The sequence below is a fragment of the Primulina huaijiensis genome, chromosome 1, assembly GCF_012295235.1.
Source record: "Primulina huaijiensis isolate GDHJ02 chromosome 1, ASM1229523v2, whole genome shotgun sequence".
In the NCBI taxonomy this organism is placed as follows: Eukaryota; Viridiplantae; Streptophyta; class Magnoliopsida; order Lamiales; family Gesneriaceae; genus Primulina; species Primulina huaijiensis.
Genome location: NC_133306.1, coordinates 15,005,655 through 15,016,743, shown reverse-complemented (window position 1 = coordinate 15,016,743; position 11,089 = coordinate 15,005,655). Strand labels below are relative to the sequence as shown.

The window sequence follows — 11,089 nt, the reverse complement described above, 5'->3', positions numbered from 1 at the left end:
GATTCGGCGGAAGGGCAACACGATAAGCTAGTGTTCCAACTCTGTCAAGAATCTCAAACGGTCCATGAATCTCGGACTCAGCTTGTCTCTCTTCCCAAATCTCATAACACCCTTCATAGGTGCTATCTTTACAATAACGTGATCACGTACGGTAAACTCGAAATCTCTCCTTCTCTTATCTGCATAGCTCTTTTGACGACTCAGGGCGGTCCTCATTCTGTCTCGAATCTTGACCATCACATCTGCAGTCTGCTGAACTATCTCTGGACCAAGTTCTTCTCTCTCACCTACTTCATCCCAATGAATCGGCGATCTGCACTTCCTTCCATACAATGCCTCGAAAGGAGCCATACCTATAGATGATTGAAAGATGTTGTTGTATGTAAACTCCACTAGAGGTAGCTTCAATTCCCAATTCCCTTGGAAATCGATCATACAGGCTCGCAACAAATCCTCTGATATCTGGATCACACGCTCATACTGGCCATCTGTCTGCGGGTGAAAAGCTGTACTGAATAGCAACTTCGTCACCATCGCTGCATGTAAGCTCTTCCAAAAGGACAATGTGAATTTCGGGTCCCTGTCGGACACAATAGAAACTGGGATTCCGTGCTATCTGACTATCTCCCTGATATAAAGCTCAGCATACTGCGTCATGGAGAAAGTCATCTTCACTGACAAGAAGTGCGCTGATTTAGTGAGTCGATCCACTATGACCCAAATAGAATTGAATCCTCTGACTGACTTTGGCAAGCCAACGACGAAGTCCATGGTAATATTCTCCCGTTTCCACTCGGGGATAGGGAGTGGCTTAAGCACCCCTGCTGGCCTCTGATGTTCAGCTTTCACTTGCTGACAAGTGAGACATTCAAACACAAACCGACGGATGTCTCTCTTCATACCTGGCCACCAGTACAAAATCTGCAAATCCTTGTACATCTTGGTACCTCCAGGATGGATAGAATACGGAGATGCATGTGCCTCCGACAGAATGTCCTCCCTGATTGAATCAACATTAGGCACCCACATTCTATCTCTGTATCTTACAATACCATCTGACATTGTGTAGAGTACACTACTCTTAGCTTCATCCTTCAGTCTCCATTTCTCTAACTGCTCATCTGAAGACTGACCTGCTTGGATACGGTCTAGCAAAGAAGATTGGACTGTCAGATTAGACAGCCTCGAAGCTCTGCCCTTACGATAAACTTCTAGACCAAACCTCTAAATCTCCGACTGAAGGGGTCTCTGCACTGACAACTATGCTACAGCTGCCACTTTTCTGCTCAAGGCGTATGCGACAAAATTAGCCTTTCCCGGATGGTAGCTAATTTCGCAGTCGTATTCTTTACCAGCTCTAACCACCATCTCCATCTCATATTTAATTCTTTCTACGTGAAAAAATACTTGATACTCTTGTGATCAGTGAATAACTGACATTTCTCGCCGTACAAGTAATGTCTCCAAATCTTCAATGCAAAGACAACGGCGGCCAACTCAAGATCATGAGTCGGGTAGTTCTTCTCTTGCACCTTCAACTGCCTAGAAGCATAAGCTATAACCCGACCATGCTGCATCAACACTGCGCCTAACCCGAGCTTAGACGCATCGATGTATACACAAAGTTTCCTTTCCCTGATGGCATGGCTAACACTGGAGCTGAAATGAGAGCTTGCTTCAAAGTGTCAAAGCTCTTTTGACATTCATCACTCCACACGAATTTAGCATTCTTATTGGTCAGTGAAGTGAGCGGCACTGCTATCGACGAAAACCCATGAATAAACTTACTGTAGTAACCGGCTAAACCAAGAAAACTGCGGATCTCTGAAGTACTCTTTGGCTCAACCCATTCCTTAACAGCTGCCACCTTTCCTGGATCCACCTCAATACCCTTGCTAAACACTATGTGACCTAAAAACGTTACCTTCTCCAACCAGAATTCACACTTACTGAACTTCGCAAATAAATTGCGACTCTGCAAGATTGGTAAAACTGTTTTCAAGTGCTGACTGTGCTCCTCATGACTCTTCGAGTAAATAAGAATATCGTCAATGAATACTATGACGAACTGATCAAGGTAAGGCTGAAATACTCGGTTCATGAGGTCCATGAAAATAGCTGGAGCATTCGTCAGTCCAAATGGCATCACTAAGAACTCGTAATGCCCATACCTGGTTCTGAAAGTTGTCTTGTGAACATCTGCATCTTTCATCTTCAGCTGGTGATACCCCGATCGAAGGTCTATCTTAGAGAACACTATAGCTCCCTGCAACTGATCAAACAAGTCTTCGATTCTTGGAAGTGGGTATTTGTTCTTGATCGTTACCTTATTCAATTCTCGGTAATCGATACACAACCTCATGCTCCCATCCTTCTTCTTTACAAAAAGCACTGGTGCGACCCATGACGAGAAACTAGGGCGAATAAATTCCTTGTCAAGAAGCTCCTGAATCTGCTGTTTGAATTCTAGCATCTCAGCTGGAGCTAATCGGTACGGTGCCTTGGAGATTGGCACTGTGCCTGGCATAAGATCAATGGAAAACTCCACATCTCTATCTGGTGGAAGGCCTGTGATGTCGTCAAGAAAGACGTCCGGGAAGTCTCTGACTACTGGCACATCTGATATAGACGGAGCGGGTACGTCAGGTGTAGAAATAACGCTTGCCAAAAAAGCCTGACATCCCTTGAAAATGAGTCTCCGCGCCTGCATGTAAGAAATCATGCGAGGGAAACTTCTCCACCTGTCTGGCTCAAAGAGAAACTGCTCCATACCCAAAGGTCTTACTACTACTGACCTTTTCTTGAAATCAATCAAAATTCTGTTCTTTGTCAGCCAGTCCATTCCCAGAATAACATCAAATTCTGGAATCGGCAACACGATCAGATCGGCATAAACTACGTGGCCTTGCAGTTCGAGATCAATGTCCCTGACCACGCTAGTAGCTGACAACTCTTCCCCTGATGGGACTGTTACAAAATCATTCACGTCAAGGACGATAGACTTGATGTCTAAATGATTAGCGAATGTCTCCGAGATAAAGGAGTGAGTGGCTCCCGAATCTATTAGGGCCTTTGTGGATAACCTCTTTATGAAAATTTTTCCTGAGAGACATTGGCACAACACGCAAAACTTATCCCAAATACTCTAATATTAACCTCAAGCAGACAATTCTATCCCAAGTCACCAAAATATTAACTAACACACTAATAATACCTATTAAATTCAAAACATGCATGGCGAAATTGAACACTGGTGAATTAAATACGTTACCAGTCAACAATGTCGTGTCTGGGTTCGCCTCATGAGCATGCATGGTGAGCACCCTGCCATGGGTTGGCTGCTTCCACTGTGGGCACTCCTTCAACATGTGATCACTAGCTCCACATTTGAAGCACTTGCGTGACACATATAAACATTGCCCCGGGTGTTGGCGGTTGCATTTAGGACACACTGGGAAATCACCGGGCTTCTGAGGCGCCCTCTGCTGCTGAATTGGACCCTTTCCCTAGGGCGGTACCTGATAAGGCTTCTTCCCTGGCTGCCCTTGGAACGGCATCTTAAACTGAGGTTGCTGTTGCTGCTGTGGAGCTTGAAAGGGCCTCTTGCCCTGCCTGTCCGTCTCAATATCCCTCTGATCCTGTTCTGCTGCCAAAGCTCTAGACACGGCAACTGCATATGTAGTAAGACCAGCTACTCAAACATCTCGGCGCAAGATCGACCGCAACCCATCCATGAAACGCCTCAACTTTTCTCGGGCGTCATTAGCTATCAGGGGCACAAAGTAACACCCCCTCTCAAATTTTCGCACAAACTCTGCTACGCTGCTGTCTCCCTGCCGCAGCGCCATAAACTCTCTGGTCAGTCGGGAGCGTACTTCCTTAGTGAAGTACTTAGAGTAGAAAACTTTCTTAAAGCCATTCCAAGACAACGTCTGCAAATTAACCGACAGAGACGCACTTTCCCGCCACAACCTAGCGTCTCTGATCAACAAGAAGGTGGCACACCTCACTCTTTCTGCATCTGACAGCTCCATAAAATCAAATATTACTTCGATTGACTTAATCCATCCTTCAGCTACCATCGGGCCAGTCGTCCCCGAGAACTCTTTCGGGTTTATCCTTCGAAATATTTCATACACTGCCTCTGGTTGGGGCCTCGCCTCTGCATTCGCTGCAGCCTGGTTCCCCGCAAACTGTGCGAAGAACTGCGTCATACCTGCAAGTATATGTGCCTGCATGTCTGAGGGTGGGCGAGGAGGAGTAACCCTCTCATTATTCCGAGCCTCTCTGTCCTCATCTCTTGCTTCACAATTAACCATACGCCTAAGAGGCATACTGTTCCAAAATTTACCCAACACGTAAACCCAACATGCATGAGCATAATAATGGGATCATAAGATGCACGTAAATTGGATTTTAAACATGCACATGCTGAAATCATGACTGGATGCTTAGTACATGAAATAATTTAAAACCTTAAAACTTACAGACTTGAGGTGTGACTTCGTGAGCTTCTCGCAACTGGCAGTAGACATAACCCTTTACAAGAACACCGCTCTGATAACAACTGTAACGTACCGTACTTAAAATTTGCGGAAAAATAAAAATTTTCTTAAATACAAATAACTTTCAAAGAGTAATCACAATTAAACTGCCCATCCAAAGGTATTTGCGATACAAGAGCTCACAAATAATGTTTGCTAAAGAAAATACTTGTTTAAATATCATAAGCCAAAACGTGAAATCAGAATATTAAAATTTTCATGCTTAAAAAATTAAAAACATAAAACATAGGCGGTCCTCGGGTTTAGCCTCCTGCTCAGTCCGAGCCAGCTCACTGGTCCACACCCCTCGTCTCCTCAAATGCAACCTCACCTGCATCGATCAAGTCTAGTGAGTCTAAAGACTCAACACGTATAAATTGGAAGTAACAAGTAATACGTAATAAACACACAAGCAACTTTAAAATAGAACGTACATACTGAAACTTGAACTTGCATATCAAAAGTTTGAACATACGTACATACATACATAGACGCGCCATCAACATAAAACTTTTCTTAAACATGCTTGCATACTTGAACATATTTGAACATACAAAACTTCATCATTTTGCGTAGAGACATGTTTCAAAGCAAGTGAGCCATACATAAATACGCCTGATGAGACTAATCCACAGTACTGGGCTGACAAGGAAGATCCACTGCTGCATATATGAGATCCCCGTTAATGCTTTAACGGGTGGATTGGTCCCCGGTCATGATTTACTGCTTTCCAATCCTGATCTAAACCGGTTCATGATTTAACAGGGTGGATTGGTCCCTGGTCATGCTTTACCCCTTTCCAATCCCATACATGATTTTGGTCACAATACATTTAGCTAACCTCAAAAGCTTAAAAGTATTTTCTTTGCACGTCGAACATACTTACTTGGCGTTGAGGGATTCGTTGGATCTCTCTCTGGCCACTGCTGCAACATACTAACATGAATTTAAACACTTAACTTGCATAACTTAGACGTAAGTATTCGTGCTCACCACCGAATCAATTAAATAGCTTATGACATTCTAGATCCCTCGGGACTTGACCTCCTTTAATCATACTAACCATAACATCGAACCCCAAAACAAACTCTAAAATGACGTGTGAACATTCCTTAAACAATAAAAGATAAGGACTCATTATTGAAACCTAAAGCAAAAAGGAAACAAAACCTCCCTCCAACTGGCCCCGCGCTCGGGCGGTGATATCTTACAGCTCGAGCGCCAGGTCTACTGGCCTCGAACAGAAATGGTGGCGCTCAGGTGGTAAGAAGTTACCGCTCGGGCGCCGAGCCTATAAAAATAAAACTCCCGACAGTGAAGGTGGCGCTCGGGTGGTAAGAAACTACAGCTCGGGCGCCGAGTGTACTGGACTCCGCGACTTAGAAACTTTTTTTCTCCAATTTCGATTACACCGACAATGAACAACGCCTCGAGACTCCTCCTAGAACACCATGGCACTGACTCGACTCCACAAACGTCCCGACGTCTCCAAAACGATGCATCATAAACAATGCAACAAACCCATGATTTCGACACAATTATTCTTCCTAAGGTTTCTATTATTTCCCAAGCCATTCTCGACTCAAAACGAAACCTCAAACGGTACCTGAACACCTCCTGCATCATGTCTAAACACAGTAGTGATGGCCTAGCGATGTTCAACGAAGCCTGCAACTCAAAAACTTTAAGAATTCATCAATAACATATTTTTCTGAAAAACGCAGTTTGAACAGTCCCACAAAAACAGTCATAACTCACTCAATTTTTATCTAAATAATTCAAATTTTATATCAAATCGAAGGTATCAAAAATTTCTATGTTTCATATGTTGAACGTTTTCCCAAATTCTCGAATGAAAAATCATAGTTTTTAAAAGAACATCAAAAATATGATTTTTAGATCCAAAAACGTTCAAAATGCGATCTAAACAATTTCTACTCGAACTTTACACATCACACATATAGTTTTACGCATAATAAATAACACAACGCATAATATGACAAGATCAATGGATAAACGAAGAATATACGTGCCTTTAAATCTTCAACGTTACCGAAACAACGACACCGAAACGGAGAAGATACGAAGGTTGATCTGGAACGATTTGTGGCTCGATTATCTTGAAGAAACTTACGAAATTGCTGGGAAAATTGAAGGGGAATAGGGGCGGCTGCTCTCCCTCTCCAAGAACCTTTATATTATCTTTAAAAATGAAAATGAAGAAAGAAAGAGAATCGTGTGTGTATATAACCGAGAATGTGTGTGTGTGTTAGTGGGTGTGTGCGTGAGTTAGGAATTATATTAGGAAAATTATGTGCTTAATTACATAATTAACAACTAATTAAAATACTAATCCTCCTCTAACTTTAAATAAGACCCTTAATTTAAAATAATTTGCACAAGTGTTAAATCTTTAAAACTCTTGAACTCATAAAATCACTAAATAAATAATTTAGGCCTTAAAAATGTTAAAAACTCAATAATTCATTTAAAATGCCCCAAACTCAGCTTAAAATAAATTACTACATTTTAAAACTGCCAAAAAAAGTCGCAGGTCTCTTCCCTTCGATCCCGCCTCGAATAATCTCCTCAAACATGAAACTCAAGAAAATATTTTAACGTGCATCACATAAACATAAATAATTTAAAATAATGCATTTAAATAAATCATGCATGACTATTACTCAATTCAAATTTAAATAAATGAATTTAGCAATTAAATAAATGCATGGGTTTTAATTGTATTGATTTTGAGCTCTACATTTGTAAAGTTAGAAATTTATTGAACGTGAATTATTTGTTTACGTGAATTATTTGTGACATTACATAACATCGATGCACTAAAACAAAACATATTTTACACAAACGTATTATATATATATGTTGCATCGATGCATGACATGACATTGCATTGCATATTGTGCCTCGATTCTAGTGTTTACTTCTTTTTATTTTGTGTTTGGATTCGAGGAGATTGTCGGGATGGTACGGAGCTGCGACTAGCCCGAGAGATGTTGTAGGCCGATAAGGCACAGTACGTCCGTAGTCCTTGGCAAGCTGATCGGCACAAGGTAGTAGACTGGGGGAGGAGTGGTCGCTACGGCAGTGTAGCTGAGCCTTGCCTATTGCTTGATTTGTTATATTATACACTGCATTTACTGATTGTGCAGCTTCCGATATACTGATTTCCCGTGCATGTGTATATACCCTGATCATGCATTGCATCCATGTATTATTCGTTACAATTCATGTTGTTTTTATTTCGGTATTTTCATACTGGGCTATTGCTTACCCCTCGGGGGCGATTATCTTCTGTGTGTGGTTGATAATCAGGGAAACATGGCATCCATCGTGCTACTGAGTGAGGAGCAGTATGAGGAAAGAAATTATACTATCATGTTCATAGATGGAGCATTAGCACTAGCAGAGGAAATCTTTTACGATTGCCCTCGGTTGATGTTGGTGATGGGGACAGACCCCAGTTTATCATACTTCTCAGTGAGGGTGACTTTGTCAGTATACGTGCCGATTCAGACGCTGTGTGGGAGGAGCTGAAATAAAAGTGCATAAATAAATATATGTAATTAGGCTCGGTATATTTTGTTATGTATTATTTTTTCGAATGGTATGATGTTGAACTGATCCGGGATGATATGAGTTTTGGTTAAAGACAAATACTAACAATATAAATATTTATATGAATTTAGTAAACATGTTAATTGTGGTGTCTCAACTAATAATTATATGTATTATACTTTTACACTATATAATACTGAATATCTTTTGAAACAAACTTTTTTGCCCGCGTTGACATTAAATTTTAAAATCACATTCTCTGCTGCTGAGTTAAAATGGTATTTAAATGAAATAATGCATGATAATCACCGTTGAGAATCAAGGGACCCACACTTAGTGGTATCAGAGCAATAAACTGGGAAATTGCTCAAAGTATCGGAGCATAGCTAAAGATGCTTCCATAGGATTATGGTCACACGAGAGTTACGCAGAACTTAGTTAATTGCCTATGTGCTCCTATATTTTATGTGTGAGGATTTATTTAATACATTGATACTATTTATTTGTGTATATATTTTTTTATTTGGCCTTTATGGATGGCTACAAGAGGACGAGGAAGTGGACGCGGTCGTGGTCGTCCTTGATACGTATAGAAACTCCTATGACAGAAGAAAATCCAGTGGAGCAGGTTGTTGATCAATTTGTACAAATCACGATGGATGATATTGTTTCAAGATTCCAAAAATTGCGTCCCACGAGATTCTTTGGTACTGAGGATGCTGAAAAATCCGAATCATGGCTTAAAGATATTGAGTACCAATTCAGTTTAATGGGGTATACTGATAATCAAAAGTATAAGCTTGCATTATACCAACTGAAGGATCGTGAGAGAGATTGGTGGGAAGCCGCCAAGATGGGACTTGATGAACAATGAATCGAGGTAAGTTGGACTATCTTCAAAACTCAATTCACTGAACAATTTTCTCCACCATCTTACTACACCGAAAAAGAGAATGAGTTCAACAACCTAAGACAAGGGAATATGTCTGTAGCTGAATATACCTCTACTTTTACTGCAATGCTAAAATACGCACCACATGTAGCAGCAAACCCAAAGGCAAAATATAATCTTTTCGTGAACGGGCTAAACAACAACGTTTATACTTATGTGGTGTCTAGACTACCTACTGGATTTGTGAAGGTAGTCAAAAGAGCAAAAAATGCAGAAGCTGGACTTAAGAAGGGAAGCGCTTCGTTTGTTCCTACAGGTAACAGATTAACCACCCAAAAAAATTTGAAAGCTAAAGGAAAGATGTTTAAGAAATCTGGATCAGTTTCTTCTAGTTCTATTGGTTATCATCAACATGGTGAATCTCAAATAACTACTTATTATGGTCCCTACTGTAACCGTTGTGGAGGTAGGCATTTTACTGAACAATGTGTTGTTGTTTATGGCTCTTGTAGGGAATGTGGTCGGGAAGGTCATTATGCAAGGGTTTGCCCATCCAAGAAGAATGTTCCACAACCTGTCCGAGGAGGATTTCGTGGAGGATCTAGTACTAGTAGAGGTACTGTACCTGAAAAAAATTTTCATCAGTCATATGGACCACCGCAGCAAGCCTCGGGAAGTCGTAATTTCTCTAACCAACCCCAGGCTTGTGTTTTTGCGCTCACAAAATATCAAGCTCGGGAAGCACCAGTAAGTGTCATAGCAGGTAAATGTTTTGTATCTGGTTATCCTGCACGAGTATTATTTGACACCGGTGCATCCCATTCATTCATTTCTGAATCATTCATTACATCACATTCTTTGACTTCTATTGTACCAAACGTTCCTGTTTCTATTGCTACTCCGATGGGTAAGATTATCATGACTACTCGAATGATACTGGATTGTGTGTTGAATTGTGAAGATAATGAACTGTATTTGAACCTTATTGTTCTACCGATACAAGATTTTGATTGTATAATGGGAATGGATACACTAACAATATATCGTGCCACCATTGATGGTTTCCATGGGATAGTCCGTTTTCGTCCTAACTCTAGGACAAAATGGAATTTCTATGGTAAAGGCTCATGTGCCGAAGCTCCCCTAATATCATCCTTGGAAATGTCGCATGTATTATTCCAAGGGAATGAAGGATACCTTGTGTATGTTATCGACACCCAGAAATCAGAATCAACATTGTCTGAAATCCCAGTAGTGAAAGAATTTCAAGATATTTTTCCTGATGAAATACCTGGATTTCCTCCACCCAGAGAAAGAGAATTCTCGATAGAATTAATTTCTGGAACAATTCCTATTTCTAAAGCACCATACCGAATGACCCCATTAGAATTAAAATAATTGAAGGAACAACTGCAAGAATTAATGGATAAAGGCTACATTAGACCCAGTGTATCACCATGGGGAGCCCCAGTGTTGTTCGTACGCAAGAAAGATGGTTCGATGCGGTTGTGCATTGATTATCGACTACTGAATCAAGCTAATATAAAGAACAAGTACCCATTGCCTCGAATTGATGACTTATTTGATCAACTTCAGGGTACTGCTATTTATTCAAAAATCGATTTGCGTTCTGGTTATCATCAATTGCGAATTCGAGCCGAAGATATACCAAAGACAACATTCCGGACAAGATACGATCATTCAGAATTTCTTGTCATGCCGTTTGGTGTTACAAATGTTCCAGAAATATTCATGGATTTAATGAATCACATATTCAAGGAAGTTCTTGACCAATTTGTTATCGTTTTTATTGATGATATTTTGGTATATTCAAAATCTAAAGAGTAACACGCTGAAAAATTGAGTATTGTCCTACAAATACTTTGCAAAGAACAAATTTATGCTAAATTGTCAAAATGTGAGTTTTGGTTAGATCGTGGGATGTTCTTAGGTCATGTCATATCACGCTTTGGCATCTCATTTGATCCAAGCAAAGTAGAAGCCATGATTAATTGGTCTAGACCAACAAACGTTCCTGAAATTCAAAGTTTCATGGGCTTAGCTTGTTATTACCGTC

The 11,089-nt window shown here is 40.7% G+C and overlaps 1 protein-coding gene across 1 annotated transcript; it reads left to right on the top strand.

Annotated features, from left to right (window-relative positions):
- Nucleotides 1-9,102: 9,102 nt before the first annotated feature.
- On the top strand, nt 9,103-10,410 carry LOC140971568 (uncharacterized). The gene has a single exon (XM_073433895.1). The coding sequence runs from the start codon at nt 9,103-9,105 to the stop codon at nt 10,408-10,410; it is 1,308 nt and encodes a 435-aa protein (XP_073289996.1).
- Nucleotides 10,411-11,089: the final 679 nt, after the last annotated feature.